General features: G+C 38.6%; 1 protein-coding gene across 6 annotated transcripts in view; it reads left to right on the top strand.

Annotated features, from left to right (window-relative positions):
* Positions 1-26,457, top strand: part of LOC106091952 (uncharacterized) — a 214,696-nt gene that overhangs the window by 56,739 nt on the left and 131,500 nt on the right. For 5 of the 6 annotated variants that reach the window (XM_059369273.1, XM_059369275.1, XM_059369274.1 and 2 more), the window contains exons 2-3: positions 781-1,209; positions 13,996-15,271. In XM_059369273.1, coding sequence (XP_059225256.1) covers positions 14,938-15,271 — 334 coding nt within the window. In that variant the 5' untranslated portion in view covers positions 781-1,209; positions 13,996-14,937. The remainder of the gene's footprint in view (positions 1-780; positions 1,210-13,995; positions 15,272-26,457) is intronic. The other variant, XM_059369271.1, reaches the window with a different exon arrangement.

Raw genomic sequence — 26,457 nt, 5'->3', positions numbered from 1 at the left:
GTGAGTTAAGTTTAACCCCTCGAAATACTTCTGCAATATGGCACAGATCGGTCTAGATTTGGATATAGCTGTCACATAGACCGATCTCTCGATTTAAGGTCTTAGCCCCATGAAAGGCGTTTTTATTATCCGATTTCGCTGAAATTTGACACAGTGACTTATGTTAGGCTTTTCGACATCCGTGTTCTATTTGGTTCAGATCGGTCTATATTTGGATATAGCTGCCAAAAAAATTGATGTTCTACAATGCTCGGAACTTTCCGTGGCCCCGGACAAACAGGGAAAGTTCGGAACTGTAAATTTGGAAATTAAGTCAAAAAGTAAGAGCCTTAAAACGTTAAATTAGGAAAATCTATATAAATCTATCAGCATAATCTATATTAGGAAAATCTGTATAGTTGACAGTATATGGTGATTAATTCGTCTTAATTGTTACAGGGGTTGAAAACAGACAATACAGGCAGAAATAGTAACCATATCTACTCTAAGTTCTTTCTGATATTCTGAAGCAACACCTTTTACGGCAAATTCCCACCTTTCAAAAACCATTCCCACACACCAATTATAGAGAACAAAACAAAAACGCTTACACTAATAATGAGACCCCTTAAGTGTTGCGCAAATTTTTAACCTAAATTGCTGCCGAAAAAAGTGGGACAAAAGTCATTAAGAAACCAACACAAAAAACACAAAAACAAAACAAAAAGTATATTTACATCAACACTTAAACAAGACCTTTCATGTATTTAACTTAAATTTTTCATTTTCTTCTTATTTTAGGTTCACCCCTTCTGAAGAGTGCTGAGGGCGAAAGACCAACACCATGACGTCTGTGGCTAAGGACCAGTGAAAATAAAATCATTTGGCAACCGAAATGCCTTTTAAGGGGCTCACAGCTAAAATGAGAACTATGAAAACAACAACAATGTGTTGTTATTGCCAAAGCCATGTGAAGTAAACAAAAGCAAAAACAATAAAAAAGTGCATAAGAATTACAACAAATGAAGAGACTTGCAATAAACCTCAATTAAAACTGAAATTTTATATACTCTCTGCAAGAAAAGTAAAACGTCAATTAAGAAAAACAAAAAAAAAAACTAAAAGTGAAATAATCCATAGACTCATGACAGCCACCAACAGACAGGCAGACATCGTTTGGAAATGAAATCAACGGCAGTGGGCAAATGAAATACAAACAACGAAATGTAGGTAATTAAATGCCGTAACGTAAACATAGCTACGCCGACTATGCTAAAAATATAAACAAATTAAAAAATTACAAACAAAACGCCAAGGCGTAAGACAAGTGAATGAATGATACAACAACAAACAAAGTTAAAGAAAACACCAAAACAATATCTGAAATGGTGAAAACACATTCTAATAAAACCATTGACGCCTCTCCCCCCCAACCCCATTGATAGGCTTGCGAATTTGGTCAATGGGCTGGCAAGCAGACAGACAGACAGACAGGCACTTGGTGTGGGTTTTACAATCGGTGTGTCACTCCTGTATGTTTAGCTTCTAATACCCAGGAAGTGGGTAGAATGATTCTGCTGCTCTACTCATTTCTCTTACTTTTTCACTCTCTCGTTGCCATCGCTCAATTTTCTTGCGTGTGTGCGTGCATTAGGCAGCATAGCCGTTTAGTTGTGATTTTCCGCCTCAGCGTTTGTGAATGAAGGTAAAAACAACAACAACTAAATCGCGCCAATTTGTTCACTGGCATGTCACTCACATTTCGCTAATGACAGTGTGAGTGAGTGCGTTTGTTTGTGTGTATAAGGGTTTTGTTCTATTTTTTGTTGTGTTGGTTCGTTGTTCGTTTTGCTAAATTATTTCGAACCTAAAATGTGAGCGAACAAAAGGACAAATATAAAAATTGCGACGATAAAGATTAACCCACAATAGCGAATGTAAACAGAATTAGCGGCGAACAGCAGATAAAGGGGGGAAAATAGACGACGGCGACAATAAGCGACGTCATTGTTTAAATGCCCATAGGTGAGTGTGTTCGTTTTTTCTCTTTTTTTTTTTAGACAAATACGCCTTTGAAAATCAATATTGAATAGAAATTAGGGACATCCATCTATCTATACAAACAAGCAGGTCATTGTCATTATTTGCAGGCAAAGTCTGCTGACATGTAATTGAAAAGGCTACTTTTCACTTGAGGAGAATTTGAAAGTGTAACATTTTAGAGGAATATTTCAAGGACACTATAGAAAAGTTTAGCTAAATTAAGTAAAAAAGCGTTAAGTCCGTTCGGGCTGAACTTTATATTCCCTCCACCCTGTATCGCATTTGACACGTTCTTTAAATGACTTTGTCATCTAGAGGCTTGAGAAACCAAATCGGGAGAACGCACAGTGGGAAAGAATCGAAAAAAAACGAGTATAAAAATATTCCATATCAGAACGGATAGAGATAGGTTAGGTTGGGTTTGGTTGAAAAGAGGGTGCAGATATTAATCCGCCCCATGCCACCATGGACATTCACCTAAGCCAGTAATCGGCTTGTTGTGCGATCTAAAAACTATAAAGTAACCTCTAAAAAGAAAATTTTAAGTTAGGAATTCCGTGCTACTTATCAAAATCCTAAATTGTCTTCAATACCACTCCCTTAAGTGGCGAATATTGTGTCTCCACCCAAGTACCTGTACCTGTTGGACGCGAAAGCCGGGCAATGACAAAGGAAATGCTTCAACGTCTCATCATATTCCCTGGACGCCCTACATATGCTATCACTTGCCACACCGATTTTACATAAATGAGCTCGTAGTCCTATGAGTCCGTTATGATACCAATAGCTATACTGACCTCCTTCTTGCTTCCTTTCAGTAATAGCCTCGTCTTCTCACGATCAGGATCCCCCCATAGGATTTTTGCAGTCTTACCGACCGTTTCGCAATTCCACAACGTTGCATGCACATTCGTCGCCCACTCCCTTAATTCAGACTGCGTCGACCCGAAAGGCTTTGGGGTTAACCAAGTTTATTGACGGCAGTTCTCTGGCCTTCACCGCCAAATCATCTGCCCTTTCATTTCCCCTTACTCCATTAGGGCCCGGCACCCAAACGATTCGGATTTTAACATCCACAGGCGTTAATGTCCTTTTTACACTGCAAGACGGCTCATGACCTTACCGTCCTGGTTGTTATCGCCCTTATGGCAATTTAACTATCGGTAAAGATGTTCACAATCGACGTCCTCGCGTTAGCACCACACCACTTCACGCATTCCGTGATCGCCCGGATCTCCGCCTGCAGTACCGTATTATGGTCAGGCAGTCTAAAACAGATCTCAGTCTCTGGCTTCTCAATGTAAACCTCAAGGCCCACTCTTTCCTCTAGCTTTGATCCATCCGTGTAACATGATCTTACAGGGGTTCCGTCAATCCAAGACTGTGCCGATGGCAGCAGGGCGTCGCGCTCGACTTCAAGGTTATTCTCAGGTATGCGATCGGAAACCTCTTCCCTTCCTTCCAGGCTTCCTATCGTCGCCTCGATTATACCGCGATGGTTGCATGGTCCTCATGTTGCACTTTTTCTCCATAGCAGTCCACCAAACTACTGAGGCGTATTGGTCTAATCACGCCCCTGTAGAGTCAGTGGACTATTCTAGGATTCAGGCCCCATTTCGAGCCTATGGCCCGTCTACATCGTCTTATTGAGGAAACGTTCTGCGTTAAATTGGCCCACCTTCGACTTTCTCGTAAACAGGCATATTTCAGTCTTCTCTGGGTTAACATTGAGAGCTCTGGGTTTAGTCCAGTCATAAGCCATATGCAGGACCCTTTCGGCCCTTCTGCATATCTCGTTCGGATCCTTATCCCTTAGAAATATTATAACATCGTCTGCGTAGCAGATCACGTAGTAGGTCATTTATGGTGATCACCCATGGGAGTGGCGATAAAATGCCCCGCTGTGGCGTGCTCTGTGCCACTTTTTCCCTTATATTTATGCCATGGGACACACAATTTACCCACCTGTTCCTTAGCATATGGTTTATTCAGTCTCTAAGGACCGGGTCCACCCGGTACTGGTCTAAGGATTGGAACAGTGTGTCGGTCCGCACATTGTTAAAAGCTTTTTGTATTTGAGCAGTTCGCTGGATGTCATACTCTTTATCATGGTGTCCAAAATACGTTCCATGGTTTTGAGTAGAAAGGACGAAAGGCTTATGGGTCTGAAGGCCTTTGGTGTCGCATAACTTACCTTGCCGGGCTTGGGTATAAACACCACCCTTGCCTCCTGCCAGGCTTTCGGAGTATATGAAAGTCCTAAACGAGGCGCCAGATGGTCTGCCTCTTTCTGCAGTAACGCCGGAAATATTCCATCAGGTCCGGGTGACTTAAATGGTTTGAAGCTCCTCAAGGATTCCTTCACCATAAATTCCGTTATTATAAACCTTCGATTAACGTCATTATTCCAAGATTTCGGTGTCTCCGTAAGTCCCTTCGTATCCTGTGGAAAATGGGTTTTCATTAAAAGCCTCAACATGTCCTCCGTTGTCTCTGCTCTCACTCCCATATCGTCTACTAAAGTTTCAGTTAGGACATGGGTTTTTGAGAGAAACATTTTTATCTTGGCGGCGTCATTAACGCTATCGAACTGTTCGCAGAAAAACTTCCTGGAGGCACGTTTTACCGCTCTAGTAATCTTATTGTAGTCCTTGAGACGTGTCTAATACACATCCCAATAAACTTCCGCTTTTTTACGACGTGCTCTGTTAAAAAGTCTGCGGTCCTCTTTCCCAATATTGCGAATCTCCCCGGTCATCCAGGGTTTTTCTTGGGCTGATTTCCTTTCCCGAAGAGGACAACGGATAGAGATAACTCTTTGAAGTTTGAAATGGTTGGGGTAAAAGGGATATCAAGATCAATTTCGAAGCCCTTTTGGCAGGGCCCGAAAATTGGAAACCTCGGTATTTTGAAAAATTGTTCGTTCACTCAAATCTTCATTTGTGGTCTGATTTCCAAAATTCTTTTTTGTGTGGATAGTGCTCAAACTGCCATACAGGTCAACAAAATCTCTACAGGTTTTGGAAATATTGCAAATTTGACCATCAACATTCCATAAAGGAATAGGGGCAAACTTCTCACATATCAATGAGTGCTGTCCGATTAAAATTTAAACATCAATAAATAGGATCTCCTTTTAATAGCCGAGTCCGTAGGGCGTGCCAAAGAGAGACACTTATTTGGAAAGAAAATTTTGAAAAATTGAAAATTTTGATTGATTGAAAAATTTTCTGATGTTCCTGCCATGATTCGAACGTAGGCGTTCAGCGTCATAGCTGAACATGCTAACGTCTGCGCTACGGTGGCCTCGGAAAGGTTCAACTTTTTATTTTTGATTTTAGAAATTTTGGCCGAGGCCGGCTTCGTATTTTGCGATTTACGAACGCATTTGTGGTTCGATTTTCATTTTTATGCATGGTTGAGATTGGTGACAATTTACAATGCCTTTGCTGCAGTATGCGTCAACAACCGAAAATTTAGTTAGCTTTTTCGATTCTATCCCACAGTGGAACGATTTATATGGAACTGTATCAGGTTATGGCTTGAGTTGGGACATACCTTGCATCGATGTTGGAAGTCATAAAGAAACCCCAGCCAAAGCGGAAAAGAATTGCGCCCTCTAGATGTTCAATAAATTAAATCAGGAGATCAATTTATATGGCAGCTACATCAAAACATGGACCGATTTGACCCATTTACTATCCCAACCGACCACCATACTTTGCATCGATGTTGGTAGTCATAAAGAAACCTCAGCCAAAGTGGAAAAGAATTGCGCCCTCTAGATGTTCAAGATATTAAATCAGGAGATCAATTTATATGGCAGCTACATCAAAACATGGACCGGTTTGACATATTTACTATCCCAACCGAACCGAAGTATGTGTGCAATATTTAAAGCGCCTAGCTTTTCTCCTTTGAAAGTTAGAGTGCTTTCGACAGACAAACGGACAGACAGATAGACAGGCGGGCAAACAGCCACACAGACAGATGACCAGAGGAACAGGCAGACGGACAAACAGACGCGCAGACAAATGGATACAAAAGCAGACAGATAGACATACAGACTGACACACAGTTGGACATATAGACCGACACACAAACGAACAAACAGACGTACAGACAGATGGACGGGCAGACGAATAGAAGGACGGACATGATTTAATCGACTTAAGAATCGATCAAATTTTCGATTAGCTACTAACGAAATGTCGGAGGCCACCTTAGCGCAAAGGTTACCATGTCCACCTATGACGCCCACCGCCTGGTTTAATTCCCGACGTGAGCATTAGAAAAATGTTCAGCAGTAGTAATCTCCTTTCTAACGCTAGCTACACTGTGAGGTAACCCACCATGTTGAATCTCCTCTACCAAGTGGTGTAGCTATGCGGCACGCCGTTCGGACTCGGCATCATTGAGCTTAAATGGAAGGAGTAGGTGTATCCTCATCCTATAGTGGAGGATATAAAAAGACAATAACACTAAAATTCAAATTCAGAATGATTTTTTTATTTCAACGATTTTAACTTCATTCTGTAACATCATATGCGCTCGAAATTACCATCCATAGCCCTCGCAACAGAAACGAAACGAAAAAATCACTTTTCCATCCTATCCTAGTATTAAATCAGTAGAGATTTTTGTTTGGTCAAAGCTCAAAATAGCTGCAGTGACATTTACCATTTTCAGTTTGATTGATGACCGGATTGAGATGCGAGTACACGTTCTACTCTAAATGAAAAAACAACAAAAGTCACGTTACACTTGATCTTCTGTGGTAAAATACCTTTGAAGGTGTTGGCTACAAAATGCTACCACCCACCACACCTCTGCTGCAAACAAGTGAATCCCTAAATGTCACATGTAACCGGTCCATGTTGGCATTTCCATTCCCATACCCATCACTTGTGATTCACCCAAGTACCAGTGAGAAGGAGAGCTTAACAACACAACACCATGGACATGACATGTACTAAATTGAGCCATATTATGTTGTGACCCACACACACACACACACAAATAAACTCTTCTAAACTAGCGATGGCAATGGGTTGAGACTTGGAAAAGGGGGTATTTGCAACATTTTCCAGCTCGTTGAAAAGGTTAATCTTTCATAATTTTTTTTTCCGATTTTTCAGGGTCTTCATTATGACTCAAGCCATTCAAAATGGAATTTTCTCTTAGCCCTAAGTCCTTAGCCATCTTTTGTTTAACGCATTCATTTAGAATAATGAGCGCTATTAAAATAAGATTAAATGGGAACTAAATTTATGATAGAGCATAAGCAAAAGCTTTTAAAATGGTGGTGGTGATTTAATGGATAAATGAAAATTAAGCCCTTGCTAAGTAATGTCTGTGCTAGAATATTTAAAGGCTTCTAAAGAAGAGGATTAATTATAAAATATACTTGTTTATAGAATGTTGCCATTTAGACATGTTTAATTTTGCAGGCTTTAAGGTGAATAAAAAGGCGTCTATTGTATCATATATAGCACAATTTTGTGTCAAAGACTAGATATTTATTTAAAGCGTACTAATTTATCATTTTGGGATTCGTGATTGGGATATGTCTAATTATCCAACAACGTTATTACCCGACACGGGATAACTATGAGCATCACACGGGCTGTAATTTTTGAGTTGCTCATCGGTATTACGAACAAGTAAAAGCGTGCTAAGTTCGGCGGCCGGTTGTACGTACCGGATTGACCTGATGGATTTCTTCATCGGCAAGGGCTGCCTCCTCAGTGTTTAACACACTGCTACAACAACAACAAGTTCGGCTGGGCCGAATCTTATATACCCTCCACCATGGATCACATTTGTCAAATTCTTTTCTTGGCATCTCTTCTTAGGCAAAAAAAGTATAAAAGAAAAGATTTGTTCTGCTATTAGAGCTATATCAAGATTTGGTCCGGTTTGGACCACAATTAAATTATATGTTGGAGACCTGTGTAAAATGTCAGCCAATTCGAATAAGAATTGCCCCCTTTAGGGGCTCAAGAAGCAAAATGGAGGGATCGATTTATATGGTAGCTGTTTCAGGCAATAGACCGATTCAGACCATAATAAACACCATAATAAACACGCAGACCATAATAAACACGCAGACCATAATAAACACGCATTTCATTCAAATCGGATTAGAATTGCGTCGTCTAGTGGCTCAGGAAGTCTAGACCCAAGATCGGTTTATGTGACAGCTATATCAGGTTATGGACCGATTTGAGCCATACTTGGCACAGTTGTTTTATATCGTAACAAAACATGTTGTGCAAAATCTAATTCCAATCGGATTAGAATTGCGCCCTCTAGAGGCTTAAGAATTAAAGACCCAAGATCGGTTTATATGGCAGCTATATCAGGTTATGAACCGATTTGAACCATACTTGGCACCGTTGTTGGATATAATAACAAAGCACGTTGTGCAAAACTGCAGCCAAATCGGATAAGAATTGCGCGGTTCAAGAAGTCAAGATCCCAGATCGGTTTATATGGCAGCTATATCAAAACCTGGACCGATACAGCCCATTTACAATCCCAATCGACCTACACTAATAAGAAGTTTTTGTGCAAAATTTCAAGCGGCTAGCTTTACTCCTTCAAAAGTTAGCGTGCTTTTGACAGACAGACGGACGAACATGGCTAGATCGACATAAAATGTCACGACGATCAAGAATATATGTACTGTATGGGGTCTCAGACGAATATTTCGAGTAGTTACAAACAAAATGACGAAATCAGTATACCCCATCCTATGGTGGAGGGTATAAAAACTTAGCTGGCCACAGGTTGCGGATAAAAGCCACCATATTCCCGCAGCGATTGGTCCTATTAACCGGAGCGGGCTTGCTCACTTTGGGAACTTGGCAAGGATAACTACCTCCACATGTAAATGTGGCTACAACAACAACAATGAAACATGTTCTTTGGGGGAAAATTATTGACACTTGATATTAAGTCTCTAAAATTTCAGTCTTATTAGAAAAGACACAATAAGCCGATTACTGGCTTAGCTGTGCGACCATAGTGATATGTGGCTGGTTAGTATCCTCACCTTCCTAAGAAAAAAATCTTTTAATGACGTCTAAAAAATTGGTAAAGTTTAAGAAATTGATTTTGAGAAAAAGACCAGAAGAAAAGGACCTTAGTTAAAAAGGACAAAAAATATACAAATATCGATCGGCCTTAAATTTTTCATTTTAAGGGTAGGCTTGAACCATATTGATAGGATATCAGAAATTATTATTTAACATCGTGCAAAATTGCAGACAAATAAGATTCGAATTTCGTCTCCTAGGGGATGAAGAAGTTAAATTGGTAGATCGGTTTAAGTCCCCCCGACATTTTAAAAGTAACATTGTTTTTGGCAAAATTTGCAAATTTTGTTGCTATTCAAATAGTTTTAGCCCCCACCCCCCTCAGAAAGCTGGGCTGGCTTCGCTAATGGTAAGAGATATCTGAAAATGAAACGATTTAGCCCAGCTTCACTCCTTCGAAAGTTTACGTGTTTTTAACAAAGGGATAGACAGACAGACGGACGTTCAAATGGACGGATATATGGATGGAGGGACAGACATCTACGGTAGATTGGCTTGGAAAGCCTTGGCGATCCACCGTCCCAGAGTGGGATGAGAAAAAAAAAAATGTTCTGCTCCACTATGCGTCCTATGAAAACGCAAATGTGTTCATGAACATTCCATTAAGGAGCTGGGTGCAAACTTCTCACATATCAATGACAGCCGTCCGATTCAAGTTTAAGCTCAATGATAAGGGATCTCGTTTTTATAGCCGAGTCCGAACGGCGCGATGCAGTGCGTTACGTTTAAAGGGAGAAGTTTTACATGGCTTCTAGGTCAACCCCTCCTATTTCTGGCGACATTTTTGACAAGGGGCAGTGGGGTTGACCACCGCGAAATATTGTCTCGCCACGTTTCAAACCCATGTGTTCAGAGTCATAGGCATACATGCTAGCTTCTGCGCTACGGTGGCCTCCCTATGGATTTTTTAAAAAATTTATTGGTTAGGTGCGTCCTATGGATTTTTGAAAATAACATTGGAGTTATTTGTGAATTACTTCCATATAACTGCACTGAGAGTTCCTAGACCAATGCTTGGATAAAAAATCTAATAAGTGGTGGTACATTCCAGGGAAATTTTAACTCATAAAGTTTAAGGTATAATTAAGATATTTACTAAATATACTTAGAGTTTCCGAAAATTCAAGGTGCAAATCATTAATCTTTTTCCTTAAATCCTTCCAAAATATATTTCGTTCTATGTATAACAGAACCACGTTGTTAATACAACAACCAGTTGAGCCAAAATAGTATCGAACGGTAAATTGAATCGGTGGTCTACATTAAGGGCTCAGCTGCCAAATCCATATATTACAGTATGTAAACCGATCTGAACCATATAAAGGTCGGATATCGGGAGGCTCAAAACAACTCACTGTTTCAAATTTCAGCGAAATCGGGTGATAAATAAAGCCTTTATGGATTTCAGATCCCTTATCGGCATATCGGTCTATATGACAGCCAAATCTAAATATAGTCCGATCAGATTCATATTTGGGTCCATTGTTGGGAGCCCTTAAACAACTCACTGCGAAATTTCACTCAGCGAAATAGGTTAAAAAATAAAGCTTTTATGGGCATTAGACCCTTTATCGGGATATCGGTCTATATGGCAGCTATATTCAAATATGGTCCGATCCAGTCCGTTCAAGAATTTAACCAGCATGGATCAAAAAGATCCGAAATATATATACTTTGTAGGGTCGGAAATTTATATTTCGATGTGTTGCAAACGGAATGACTATATGAATATACCCCCTATCCTACGGTGGTGGATATAAAAAACGAGAAGTTCGACGGGCAGAACTTTAAATACCCACCACCTCGGATATATAAATTAACAACCTTTTGTCATAATACGGTTAAAAATTAATGATTTATGAACCCCTAGCAGCTATATCTAAATATAGTCCCAGCTCCACCATATTTAGGAAGGCTATGTAAGAGCCTAACACAACTCATTGTACCAAATTCATCGATTAAACAATTCACCTTTTATGGGCCTAAGAACTTAAATCGGGAGTTCGGTATACGCATATGGCAGCTATATCTATTGTAAATATAGACCGATCTGAACTGTATAGGGACGTATGTCGAAGAGCTTAAAAGGGCTCACTGTGCAAAATATCACTAAAATCGGACAATAATGTCGGTCCAAGACCTCAAATCTATATGGAAGCTATACCTAAATATAGACCGATCTGGGCAATGTTGACCACGAATGTCGAAGACCCTAACTGTCCACTATGTCAAATTAAAACGTGCTTTTATTTTCCCAAGAACTTAATTCGGGAGATCGGTATATATGGCAGCTATGTCGAAATATAGCCAGCTCTTGACCATGCTCGGTACGAATGTCGAAGGGTCTAACAGAACTCATTATGCTAAATATCAGCGAAATCGGTTAATAAATTCATCTTTTATGGGTGTAAAACCTTAAATCGGGAGATCGGCATATATGACAGCTACATTCAAATCTCGACCGATCTGAGCCGTATTGAAGAGGGATGCTAAGTGACCTAATGCAACTTGCTGTCCCAAACTTCAGCGAAATCGGACAATAAATACCCCTATTGTGGGCCAAAGACCTTAAATTGAGAGATCGGTCTATATGGCAGTTGCATCGAAATAAAGACCGATCTTAACCATTGTTGGTACGAATATCGAGGGGCCTAACACAACTCATTGTGCCTAATCTCAGCAAAATCGGTTAATTAATTCACCTTTTTATGGGCTTTAAACCTTAAATCGGAAAATCTGTATATATGGCAGCTGAATATATCCTAATCTGATCCGATCTGGGACCTATTGAACAGGGATATAGAGGAGTCTAACGCAACTCGCTAAACCAAATTTCAGTGAAATCGGACAATAAATGTGACTAATATGGGCAAAAAAACTTAAATTGAGAGATCGCTCTATATGGCAGATATATCCAAATCTGGACCAACCTGGGCCAAATAAAACAAGAATGCCAAGAGGCCTAACATAACTTAATATCCCAAATTTTAGCGAAATCGGAAAGTAAATGAGCCTTTTATGGGCCCTAAACCATAAATCGAGAAATCGGTCTATATCCAAATCTGGGCCGTATTGAACAAGGATGTCGAGAGGCTTAACACAACTAACACACTGTACCAAATTTCAGCGAAATCAGATAATAAATGGGTTTTAATGGGCCTTAGATCGTAAAACTGCAGATCAGTATGTTTGGGTGCCATATCAATGTATAGTCCGGTGTAGCCCATCTTCGAACTCCACCTACCTATGAACAAATAAGTAAGAGCGTGCTAAGTTCGGCCGGGCCGAAACTTATATACCCTCCACCATGGATCGCATTTGTCGAGTTCTTTGCGGGATATCTCTTTTAAGGCAAACAAAGAATAATGAATAAGAACTGTTATGCTATTGGAGCTATATCAAGTTATAGGCCGATTTGGACCATAAATGAATGCGTCCTCTAGAGGCTCAAGAAGTCAGGGTTCCAGATTGGTTTATATGGCAGCTATATCAGGTTATGTACCGATTTCTGCCATACTTAGCACAGTTGTTGGAAGTCATAACAAAACACTTCATGCAAAGTTTCATACAAATCCGATAAGAATTGCGCCCTCCAGCGGCTCAAGAAGTCAAGACCCAAGATCGGCTTATATGGCAGCTATAACAGGTTATAGACCTATCTCAACCATACTTAGCACAGTTGTTGAAAGTCATAACAAAACACCTCATGCCAAATTTCAGCCAACTTGGATAATAATTGCGTTCTCTAGTGGCTCAAGAAGTCAAGACCCCAGATCGGACTATATGGCAGCTATATCAGATTATGAACCGATTTAAACCATACTCAGCACAGATGTTGGAATGATACCAAAACACCATGTGCCAAATTTAAGTCAAATCGGACGAAAAGACCCAAAGTCAAAGTCAAGAAGTCAAGACCCAAAATCGGTTTGTATGGCAGCTATATCAAAACATGGACCGATTTGGCTCATTACAATCGCAACCGACCTACACTCATAAAAAGTATTTGTGCCAAACTTCAAGCGCCTAGCTTTACTCCTGCGAAAGTTAGCGTGCTTTCGACAGGCAGACGGACGGACAGACGGACGAACGGACAGGCAGTCGGACGGACGGATATTTCGAGGAGTTACAAACAGAATAAGGATGGTGGAGGGTATAGAAAAGAATTTGTCCAAGGTTTCAACTCAATATCTCTATTTTTAAAGACTGTAGCACGATTTTAACAGACAAACGGACGGACATGGCTAGATCGCCTTTTCATGACGATCAAGAATATATATACCTCATAGGGTCAGAAATTTGGATATTTCGATGTGTTGCAAACAGAATGACAAAATGAATACACCCCCATCCTTCGGTGGTGGGCACAAAAAATCATCATTTGTTCTTCTTTCCGTTACAATGACACCTTCATTACAAATATTTTTGTTTATGGACCCATTGAGGCGAAAAAAAAACACTTGAACTCACTTGAACCACTGTTTCCTCCCATTAGCAGTCGATGGGTATCAAGAGCAACAGCTTAAATTTGTAAATAACCAAAAGTCAACAGTTTGAAAGTTTTTAAGTAGTGCCGCAGCAATTGTAAGCTCAAGCACTACAACAAACGGATGGAAGGACGGACGGACGGACGGATGTCCGTGGGAAGGAAACGGAAAAGGAATAAATGTGAATTTTATTGCTTGGCTTTTATAGATAAATTACAGTATAGATGGGATATATAAGAATATGGAAAGACGGACAGACACAAAACGAATGAAAGATAAACACAAAAAAGACGGACAGACATACAGATAGGAGAACAAACAGCCAAACAAATATAGCCTTTCCTACTAATGTGGCCATAATTTTTTATAAAAAAATTTATTTGCAGATGGCTGTGGATGATACACATAAAACGGAGGCCAGCCACACTTACACGCACGTGGACACCCAACAGCCATAAACAAACGGAAAACAACGATAACTTAGCAACAACAACAACAACCAAAAAAGAAAGAAAAACAAACAAAGAAAATAGCGTCAAAACCAAACAGAGCCAAGTGCAAAACTTGTGACCCTATCGTCACCACCATCATCCTTCTTGTTGTTCAGGGACAAAGGAAGCACAGGGAATTGGAATACCCATGCAAATGCCTTAGCGAATATTTTGGCCCTTCCCAAGGCAGCAGCAAGCAACCTGCGGTCTACAAATGAAATTGGCCAAAAGCAATCAGTCAATTAGTGTGGCTGTGTTCGGGAAATAGTTGGACATAATTTTCCCTTAACACAGTAATTACAACGAACAACAGAGTTAGATGACAACAACTTGGGCCACCAACCAGCCATAATAAAACTAAAACAAAGAAGACAAGTAGTTTTAAAGATTGAGAATTTTGTTTCAGACCCCCCTCCTCACCCCCTTTAAAAGCACCCATATTTTAGAGAATTTAATTATCTTCACCAAGTGAAGTTGAAAAGAGACATCTAAGGAACCAAACAATAAATAACACCAACTTTAGCTAAGGTGAACGCCCCCTCCACCACACTCTCACAAATATCTTTAAGCACGAAGCAAGCCAGAAGGATCCTTTTCGCCACCCAACAAAGACTGATTTATGTTCATATCTTCATCTTCATCTGTAACTACAACTACTGCGTCCTCATCAACAACATCAACATCAACATCAAGATCGTAGTCGACATTGTCAGCAACAACTTTCGCATAGCCATCTTTAGTTAGCAGAACTTGTATTTAAACATAGCTGCAGTAGTCAAGGACCCTCCAACATACACACACACACACACACACACACAATCTCAATATACACGTATTATGAAAATTGTAAATTTCCAACCTTATTATCCCGAACTTGTCAACGAAGTCAGTAGCAACAGCAGCAGCAGTAAAATCAGCAACTTCATCCACATCAGCAACAAAACAAGGACCAACTATAACAAAAGCAGCAGCAATAGCAGCAGCAACATCAACTTTCAAGCAATTCGGCCCTGCCATCATTTTCACCTGAATTTGTGCTACTTCCACATTCGCCTTAACGCGAATACTCTGGAAGCCTGGAGGCAACGAACAAGAACGTGTCGAAATATTTTTATGGCCAACATGTTTGTGTTTATCATCATCATATTAATTGTGAATGCCTGCATAGCCGGTAAGTGATTTTCAGTGTTTTATTTTCCTTATCTAACTTCCACAACAACTAGAACAATAGATTCCTTTGCGAGCAAGGCAACCAATAGACATCATACTCTCACCCTGGTAATCAATGCCCCGTCGCTTGAAATTTAAATAAACTCAATGCAAACTAAGGAAATGTTATTACTACAGTTTTCAAGTGTAATTGACAAAGTGAAAACACAATCTACAACTGTTAATCTATACCTTAGGGGTATATGATAAAATTTGTATTCTTAGCAATCACCAAAAATTAGGAAAATAGGACGTTTATTGTGAAATAAAATAAATTAACAATGACCGGGAGAGATCGGTTTATATGGGAGCTGTACCAGGCTATAGACCGAGTCAGGCCATATTTTACGTGTATGTTGAAGGTCGTGGGAGGAGCTGTTGTACAAATTCAATTTCAGGCAAATCGGATAAGAATTGTGCTCTCTATCGGCTCAAGAAGTCAAGACCCGAGATCGATATATATGGCAGCTAAATCAAGTTATGGACCGATTTCAACCATACTCAGCACAGTTATTGAAAGTCATAACTTAACACCTCATGCAAAATTTCAGCCAAATTGGATAAGAATTGTGCCCTCTAGCGGCTCAAGAAGTCAAGACCGTTCAACCATATTCGGCACAGTTGTTAGAAGTAATAATTAAACGCCTCATGCAAAATTTCAGCCAAATCGAATAAAAATTGAGTCCTCTAGTGGCTCAAGAAGTCAAGACCCGAGATTGGTTTATATGGCAGCTATACCAAAACATGGACCGATATAGCCCACTTACAATCCCAACCGACCTACACAAATAACAAGTATTTGTGCAAAATTTTAAGCAGCTAGCTTTACTCTTCCAAAAGTTAGCGTGCTATCGATAGAAAGACAGACAGACGAACGGACGGACAGACGGACGGACATGGCTAAATCGACTTAAAATGTCACGACGAATAAGAACATATATGGGGTCTTAGTCGAATAATTCGAGGAGTTACAAACAGAATGACGAAATTAGTATACCCCCATCCTATGGTGGAGGTTATAAAAACGATAATACTTTATCGGTAGACAGCTGTCATCTGCAGATGAAGAAAATATTACTAAAAATTTCTACCTTTTTTTTAGTCGAAGTACAGGGTGCACCAGAGAAACTAACTTATTTGAAACCAGACAGGAAGGGCAAGTCGGGCGGTGCCGACTGTATAATACCCTACACCTACAATACAAGCTATATCCAATCCAATTCTTATGAGCTCAATACTCTATATCGAAAGATCGCTCTGTATGGCATCTATATCCAAATATGTTTCGATCTGAAAGATATTCAACAAAAAGGTATAGAGGTCTATCGAAACTCACTGTGTCAAATTTCATCAGCATCGGATGAAAATTGCTCCCCTTATGAGCTCAATACTCTATATTGAAAGATCGGCCTGTATGGCAGCTATATCCAAATATGGTCCGATCTGGACCACATTCACCAAATAGGTGTAGGGGTCTTCCAGAAAGCGCTGTGGCAAATTTTATCGAAATCGGATGAAAAATGCTCCTTTTATGGGCTCAATACCCCATATATGGAGATCGGCCTATATGGCAGCTATATCCAAACATGGTTCAATCTGAACCATCCAATAAAAAAGTGTAGGGGTTTATCGAAACTGATTGTGCCGAATTTCATCGAAATCGGATGAAAAATGTTCCTTTAATAGGCTCAATACACTATTTCGGGAAAAATTTCCTTTTATAGGCTCAATACACAATTTCGGGAGATCGGTCTATATGGCATCTATATCCAAATATGGTGCGATCTGAACCACATGTGGCATAAATGGGTAGGGATCTACTAGAACTCACTGTGCCAAATTTCATCGAATTCGGGTGATAAATGGATCTTTTGTGGCCTTAATACCGTATACCGGAAGATTGGAGATTTATGGCAGCTATATCCAAATCTGGGCTGATCTGGGCCAAATTGAAGAAGGATACCGAGTGGCCTAATACAACTTACAGACTCAAATTACAGCAAAATCGGATAATAAATGTAGCTTTTATGGGCTTATGGGCCCCAGACCTTAAATCGATAGATCGGACCATATGGACCGCCATATGGCAGCTGTATCCAATTATGGGCTGATTTGGGCCAAATTGAAGAAGCATACCGAGTGGCATATACCTGTTTCAAATTTCTGCAAAATCGGATAATAAATGTGGCTTTTATGGGCCCCAGAACTTAAATCGATAGATCGAACCATATGGACCACCATATGGTAACTATATCCGACTATGGACCATCTTCAAGAAGAATATCGTGGGGCCTAACACAACTCACAGTCCAAAATTTAGCGAAATCGGACAATAAATGCGCCTTTCATAGGCCCAAGACCTTAAAGCTAGACGCTTGAAATTTTGCAAAAATGCTTTTTTATTAGTGTAGGTCAGTTGGGATTGTAAAGAGGCCAAATCGGTCCATGTTTTGGTATGGCTGCCAAATAAAACGATCAGAGATTTTGCACGTGATGTTTTGGTATCACTTCCAACAACTGTGCTGAGTATGGTTAAAATCGGTTCATAACCTGATATAGCTGCCATATAAACTGATCATGGGTCTTGACTTCTTCAGCTTTTAGAGAGCGCAATTTTTATCCGATTTGGCTGTAATTTTGCAAATGGTGTTTTGGTATTACTTCCAATAACTGTGCTGAGTATGGTTCAAATCGGTTTATAACCTGGTACAACTGCCATATTTACCGATTCGGGATCTTGACTTCTTGAGCCTCTAGAGGGCGCAATTCTCGTTCGATTTGGCTGTAATTTTGCAAGTGGTGTTTTGGTATTAGTTCCAATAACTGTGCTGAGTATGGTTTAAATCGGTTTATAACCTGGTATAGCTGCCGTATGAACCAATCCAGGATCTTGACTTCTTGAGCCGCTGGAGGGCACAATTTTCATCCGATTTGGCTGAAATTTTGCATGAGGTATTTTGTTATGACTTCCAACAACTGTGCTTAGTATGGCGCAAATCGGAGCATAACCTGATATAGATGACATATAAACCGATCTGGGATCTTGACTTCTTGAGCCCTTTGAGTTTGCTATTCTCATCAGATTTGCCAGAAATTTTGTACAAAGACCTTTAACACACTTGTCCAATATAGTCTGAATCGATCTATAGCTTGATACAGCTCCCATATAAACCGATCTACCGATTTTGCTTCTTGAGCCCCTACAAGGCGCAGTTCTTATCCGAATGGACTGAAATTTTACACAATGACTTCTACAATGTTCAGCATTCAATTCATTTATGGTCCGAATCGGACTCTAATTTGATATAGCTCAAATAGCATAACAGTTCTTATTCATTATTCTTTGTTTGCCTAAAAGGAGATACCGCGCAAAAAACTCGACAAATGCTATCCACGGTGAAGTCTATATAAGATTCGGCCCGGACGAACTTACCAAGCTCTTACTTGTTTTAAAATAAAATATCCCAGGATGATTTTCATGCCATTGTCAGGACGTTGTTTCCAGGCATTCGTATGATATGGTGCAACTTAAGAGACTATCGAATTTGGCAATTGTGAAAGGACTGGGGTGAACTTCAGAAGTACAGTACTTGTACTGTTCTTTCGTAGATATTAAGAAAATTTTAAATTTTTTCAAATTGATCCATTAAAGAACTTCACCAAGTTCCCTTAGCAGTAAGAGCTGCCCTATTAAGGGAAAGGAAATATTAAGAAGACCAGTAGAACAGTAGAAAACTCATCTGTAGTTAAAAGGTCAAACATATATTTCCCAATAATTTCCCTCACATGAAAATTGAAACAAAAAACACCTTTAGCTTTTATGTAGCAACAATGTGGAATATTGAGATCTAAACACGTACATGGCCCATTTAAGCCAATCATCTAATCGTTTTTCTTTTTTTCTTTCCAACTTTGTTTACGTGATGTGCTTGGCATTTTAAATCTAATAAATTATCAAACTTTAGCTTTCTTAGGAGTAAAAATCAAGGATAATTGCTCTAAATTTGTTCGCTTGTTTGGCTTCGCTTGGCAGGGGAATATTCCTCTACAGAAAGTGTTTAAACTATGCAACTCAAGAATACCGACGGTGCATGAAATATGGGGTGGTATGATATTATTGGTAGTACAGGGTGTGAATTTGTTTGTAATTCCCTGAAGGAAAAGAGATAGACCATTTGCTAAGTAGACGGAGCGACTCAGAATCATTTTCTGTTTCGATTTAGCTATGTTCATCTATTCGTTCATGTTGATTTGTGCAAAAAGTACTGGTCGCAATTTTTATCCAATCATGTTAAAATTTGGTACAGTTATTTTTATACCCTACACCACTGCTGTGGTACAGGGTATTATAACTTAGTGAATTAGTTTGTAACACCCAAAAAGAAGAGAGATAGGCCCACTGATAAGTATACCGATCGACTCAGAATCACTTTCTGATTCGGTTAAACTATGTCCGTCTGTCCGTCCGTCTGTCTGTCTGTCCGTCCGTCTGTCCATGTTAATTTATGTACAAGTACAGGCCACAGTTTTCATCCGATTGTCTTCAAATTTGGCCTAGGAATGTTTTTCGACCTAGAGATGAAGCCTATTGAAATTGGAAAAAAATTTTTCAGATCTGGATATAGCTTCCATATATATGTTCATCTGATTTGCAGTAATAATGTAATAAAATGGTCATTTGTTAACCGATTCTCCCGAAATTTGGCAGGAAGAATTTTTTACGACTGTCGACATTACTGGTGAATTCGGTTCAGATGTAGATATAGCTCTCATATGTATATATTGTCCGATTTTCACTCCTAGAGCCACTGCAAGCACATTTATTGACCAATATTGCCAAAATATTGCACAACGCTTTCCTCGATGACTATCACAATATGCATAGAGTTTGGTTAAAATCGGCTCAGATTTAGATACAGCTCCCATATATATGTTCGTCCGATTTCCAGTAATATTGCATTAAAATTGTCCATTGTTAACCGATTTTCTCGAAATTCGGCAGGAGGGATTTTCTCTTGACTCTTAATATTACTGGTGAATTTCATGGAAATCGGTTCAGATTTAGATATAGCTCTCATCTTCTTATATATAAAAATCAATTTGTGTTTGTTTGTTTGTATGTCTGTGTGTTCCTTATAGACTCAGAAACGGCTGAACCGATTTTCTTCAAATTTTCACAGATGGTGCATAATGATCCCGTGGTGTAAAATAGGGTACTAAAAATTTTTGATAAGTGGAGGGGGGGCGGACCCTCCCCCTTACCCTAATTTTCAAAAACGGCAGATCTCGGAGGTGGGTAGTGCGATTTAAGCGAAATTTTGTGTTCTCTCATATAGTACCCTAAAAATAAAAATTTGGTATCCAAATTTCGGATGGGGTACCTAGGCCGTCCCACCCTAAAACCTAACAAACATGTATTTAGACCAATCATGACAATATGGGACACAAATGAAAGGTACTTAGGATAAGAAAACGTATCTGATATCCAATTGTCGGACCAAGTGTTAGGGGGACAACCCCAACCTCCAAAACACCCCTAAATCGGACATATTTAACGACCATGGCAGTATGGGACTCAAATGAAAGGTATTTGCGAGTAGAATACGAATCTAATATTCAAATGTGGGACCACGTTTCAGGGGGTCCACGCCTTCCCCAAAACACCCCCCAAAAAGGACTTATTTATATCCCCAAAAACCCGCAAAGGGCACAAATTTGCGACCATAACAATATGGGGCTAAAATGAAGGGTCTTTGAGAATAAAGCACGAATCTGATATCAATATTCGGGAAAAGTGTCTATGGGGCCACCTCACCCCCACAATAACATCCAAAAAGAAAGTATTTGCTGACTATTCCAATATGAGGCTCAAAAAAGAGGGTTTTTAGAGTAGAACACGATTTCGATACAGCGGTCAAAAAAAGTATTCATCATTCAATGTTTTTTTTTTAATAAGTCTACAAAAGACAATTGGAATAAAAACATATTAAACTAATGATGCAGTAGTGCTTGTGTGATATATATGTACACAATTTCATTGTTTTTAAAGAAAAAAATAGTATTTATTGGAACAAAAAGGGCCATTTTACAGCTGAACACAAAAAATTAAACAAAAAAAGTATTCATCATTGCAAAAAAACAAAAAAATAAATAACATAATATAAAAAAATTAATACTTTGTTATTCGACCACCGCGTCTTATAACTTCTTTTAAACGGTTTGACATCGATTGGACTAATTTAGCGGTTATATTTTGGTCTATATTAGTCCATTCCTCCATTATCACCTGTTGCATTTGACTCTTGCTCGAAAAATTGCGCGTTCTCAATTTGCGTTCGAGATGTTCCCAAAGATGTTCAATTGGGTTCAAGTCGGGACTTTGAGGAGGAGTTTTAATGACTTTGGGGCAGTTATACAGCATCCACATCTTGGTATTTAAAGCAGAATGTTTGGGGTCATTATCTTGATAATACTGAAAGTTATTACCAAGCCCAAGTTTTACAGCACTATCTTTTAAATTCCTCTTTAAAATGTCAATGTAATACTTATGATCCATTACTCCATTAATAATTTCAAGATTTCCCGCTCCTGAAGCCGCCATACACCCCCAAACCATTAAACCACCTCCACCATGTTTTACAGTAGCAACTGTGTTTCGTTCTTCAAGCTCTGTATTTGGTTTTCTGTACACTATGACCTTTCCATCGCACCCAAAAAGATTAAACTTGCTCTCGTCTACAAAAATGACTGTTTTCCAAAATGATTCGGGCTGTTTTACATACATTTTTGCGAAGTTTAGCCTTTTCACTCGGTTTATTTTATTTATAAAGGGCTTCTTACGTGCAGTTCTTCCTCTGTAACTATGCCTTTTGAGTGTATTTCGAATTGTTTGTGTAGTAACTTCCTTCCCTAAATATTCCATAGTGTTTTTACGAAGAATGGTCGCATTTGTCTTCGGAGTTTTCTGAACTTACCGCACTAGCCAACGCACATCTCCAACTGAAGGTGCTTTTGGTCGACCAGATCTTGGTTTATTGTCAACAGTTTTCGTTTCTGTCCACTTTCTGATGATGGATTGTATAGTAGATCGTGGTCTATTTAATATTTCACTGATAGTTTTTTGAGTTAAACCATTCCTGTGGTGTTTTATTATCAAAACTTTTACCTCGTCAGAAACCTCGTTTTGCTTACGACCCATTTTGACAAAAACTATATTTTCAATGAAATTAAATATTTGCTGTCAAGGGCAAAGCCTCCTTTACTAAATAAAACAGAAAAGGGGGATTCCCAAATAATATTTGAATTTGACTTTGATGATAGCACATCAATGATGAATACTTTTTTTGTTCTGTTTTTGGTGTTATTATATAAAATTGCATTTTTTGCGCTAATTAAATTTATTTTTTGAATTTATTTTAAAACATATTACGAAAAATAAGCTATTGCATAAAACTGCATTATTTGTTTACTTTAAATTTTCTTCAATTACCCAAAATAAGTGAATTTATTATCAATTTTGCTAATGATGAATACTTTTTTTGACCGCTGTATATATTTTCAAGGCGAACTCACTGAGTGGCCGCTCATCCCCCAAAACACCCCCCAAGTCGACCGTGTTTGCCGACTATGGAAATGTAGGAGTAGACCACGTATCTGATATCAACATTAGGGACCAACTGTCTAGGGGACGTCCCATCACCATAACAACCCCCAAATAGGACGAATTTGCTCACCAAGTCAATCTGGAACTAAATATTCATAGTTTTTAGGGCCAATACCCCAAACCGGACATATTTGCTGACTTTTGCAATAAAGAGTTTCAACGAGATTAGAAAACGAATTTGATATCCAATTTTGAGACCAATGGCAAAATGGAGTTCAAATAAATGACATATATTGGTTTGCCCAAAAAGTAATTGCGGATTTTTCATATAGTCGACGTTGACAAATTTTTTCACAGCTTGTGACTCTGTAATTGCATTCTTTCTTCTGTCAGTTATCAGCTGCTACTTTTAGCTTGGTTTAGAAAAAAAAGTGTAAAAAAGTATACTTGATTAAAGTTTATTCTAAGTTTTATTAAAAATGCATTTACTTTCTTTTAAAAAATCCGCAATTACTTTTTGGGCAAACCAATAGATATATGAGAATAGAACACGTTGCTGATATATTTTTCGGGCTTAGTGTTTGGAGGACCAACCCAATCTCCAAAACACCCCTAAATCGGTCACATTTACCGACGATGTCAATGTGGAGCATAAATGAAAGGTATTGGGCGGTAGAACCAGAATTGATACCAACTTTTGAGACCAATTTTCTGTGGATTTAACCCTTTCTCAAAATACCTAACAAACAGCAATTTTTTACTGACCATCGCAATATGGGGTTCAAATAAAGATATTTGAGAGTAGAATGCGAGTTTGACATCCAAATGTAGAACCCTAAAGTGTAAAAATTTTTCGATCATGCCAATATGTGGCTCAAAAGAAAGGAAATAAAGTATTTTAAGAATGAAGTACACCTTACATCTAAACTTAAATTCGTAGACCAATAAATATTATATGGGATTCAGATAAAGGTACTTATATTGTTAAACTGTTAGTCGAGCGATATTCTACATTCGTAGCATGGTATTTCACTAAAAGTTATTTAATTGTCGAAAATAAATATTCCAAGGAAAATTTTGTTCCATATAAAGTAAAAGAAGGCGCAGCGGAGCGGGCCCGATTTTCACTCCTAAAGCAAGCGCATTTATTGACCAATCTTCCCAAAATATTGCACAATGGTTTCCTTGACGACTACTACAATAGCTGACTTTGCTCGAAATCGGTTCAGATTTAGATATAGCTCCCATACATATGCTCTTCAGATTTTGGGCAATTTGGTACAGAATTGGATATAGCTCCCATATTGTACTTATAGGGTAGGTGTAGGGTATTATACAGTCGGCACCGCCCAACTTTTGCCCTTCCTTAATGGTTCTTTTCTTTTATCAAATATCGATGTAAGATTTGATACGTCTTAAGCCACACACATTATTGAATGTGGTTTTCAATTTCTCACAAAAAACGCTAGACAATGTTTTGTGTATGTCTTTTGTCCCCTATTTGCACTGGGTATAGTATTTTAAAGTTGCAATCATAAAGTATCCCTTATTGTACAATAGATAGATTGTATACACAAGCTGTTGCGTTCGTCTTAGCATCGTGTCATATTTGGAAACCCATTAGCTCCTGCTGACTTAAAAGGCTTAAGCAGGTTTATTGCTCCCTTGACTTTAACTCAATATCGTCATCAGGGATTATTCAATTATTTTATTTATTTTTTTGTTTATTAGTTTATGTTATTTTTTTTCCTTATCCCTTGATGCACACAGTTTATTTGTAGCATCTACCACCTTTTTTTCTCCAACCTACCTCGTTACCTTCAACATGAATTTGGTAACATTTTTAACGGACGTAAGTGTAATTTAATAAGAATTTACATAATTTTATTTCTTTCCTGTCGAGTTATTTCTCCACTCGTTTGTAGTCTTCTCTTACCATAGACGCTCAAAGGAAACCCTTGACGAGAGAGCCGCACCTTCAGGCTCACACTCCTACCATGCTACCCTCAACCTCGTCAATCGGTGAGGCTCATTTCAGGCTTGTTTATGTGTTAATTTTATTGGTAATTATATAAAACACGCAAATTGTTTGCCTTTGTTTCATTTCCATTTTGCAATAGAAAACGGTTTTGGAATAGTCAAAGGGCAACAAAAGAATACTCGCCCGCAACAGGAAACCACCGGAAACGTTAGGAGTCTGAGCGACTGATTATGCGGTGAGAGGGGCAAGTGTGAACGAATGGTTGCAATATCGTGGTGGTACTTTGCTGGCTGAGATTTTAAGATAATTATAAAAATCACTAAAAGTATGGGAGACAAAAAAAAATCTATAACCTTGTACATTGCATGGTGAATGGAAAAAAAATTCATTTTCCCTCAGTTTTCTTTACAAAATTTGTAAAATACGTTGTGAGCATAGAAAACTGTCGGCCGGAGACTCATGCTTAAAGGTCAAAGGAAATAAAGTTGTTAAGTTGAAAATGAAAGGAAAGACAAGAACAAAACAGAAACAGAAACACAGCATACAATCTAAGTAGAAAAAAAAAACGGATAAGCAACAAAAGGGAAAATTTGTTAAACAAAAAGGAAAAAATAAACATCCTCTCACTTTTGTTTTCATGAGACAACGAAGAATTGTGAAAATCGTTTTAGTCAAAAAGGACAATTTTTATCCAGCAGCGTGATGTTTTAAGACAACCCTTGATGTTACTAGGATAATAAAATTAAAGGCTTTGATAAAAACCTTATTTAAGCCAAATTTAATATCTTTTTTGTTTTCCAAACTCTTCAACAGAAGGTCTTAGTGTTTCTTTAAGGGGTTTTGTTAACTTCATGGCATCAAGAAACCTTAAAGACTTAAAGCCATATATTAAAATATGACCCTTAGATTTCAATTTATTGTATCCTTTCTTTTGATAAACCTAAAAAAGGCCTAACAGCACATTTCAGTGCTCAACAAAGTATAAATAAATTCTTTAAAATAATTTTGATTTATGAAGACAATTTATGTTCTAAAGTTAAAGAAAATTAAAAGTGACATACAAAAAAGTTGTCAAATATTTGTTTTATAAAAATAAATAATGGAAACATATTAAACAAGTAAGAGCGTGCTAAGTTCGGCCGGGCCGAATCTTATATACCCCCCCACCATGGATCGCATTTGTCGAGTTCTATACGCGTCATCTCTTTTTAGGCAAACAAAGAATGTTGAATAACAACTGTAATGCTATTGGAGCTATATCAAGTTATAGTCCGCTTCGGACCATAAATGAATTCTGAACATTGTAGAAGTCATTGTGTAATATTTCAGTTCCTTCGAATAAGAATTGCGCCTTGTAGGGGCTCAAGAAGCAAAATCGGGAGATAGGTTTATATGGGAGCTGTATCAAGCTATTGATCAATTCAGTCCAAATTAGTTGTAGGTCATGAGAGAAGCCGTTGTACAAAATTTCAGCCAAATCTGATAAAAATAGCGCCCTTTAGAGTTTTAAGAATTCAAGATCCCAGATCGGTTTATATAGCAGCTATATCAGGTTCTATACCGA

This window comes from Stomoxys calcitrans, chromosome 5, assembly GCF_963082655.1.
Source record: "Stomoxys calcitrans chromosome 5, idStoCalc2.1, whole genome shotgun sequence".
Taxonomy (NCBI): Eukaryota; Metazoa; Arthropoda; class Insecta; order Diptera; family Muscidae; genus Stomoxys; species Stomoxys calcitrans.
This window is presented reverse-complemented; position numbering and strand designations above follow the sequence as displayed.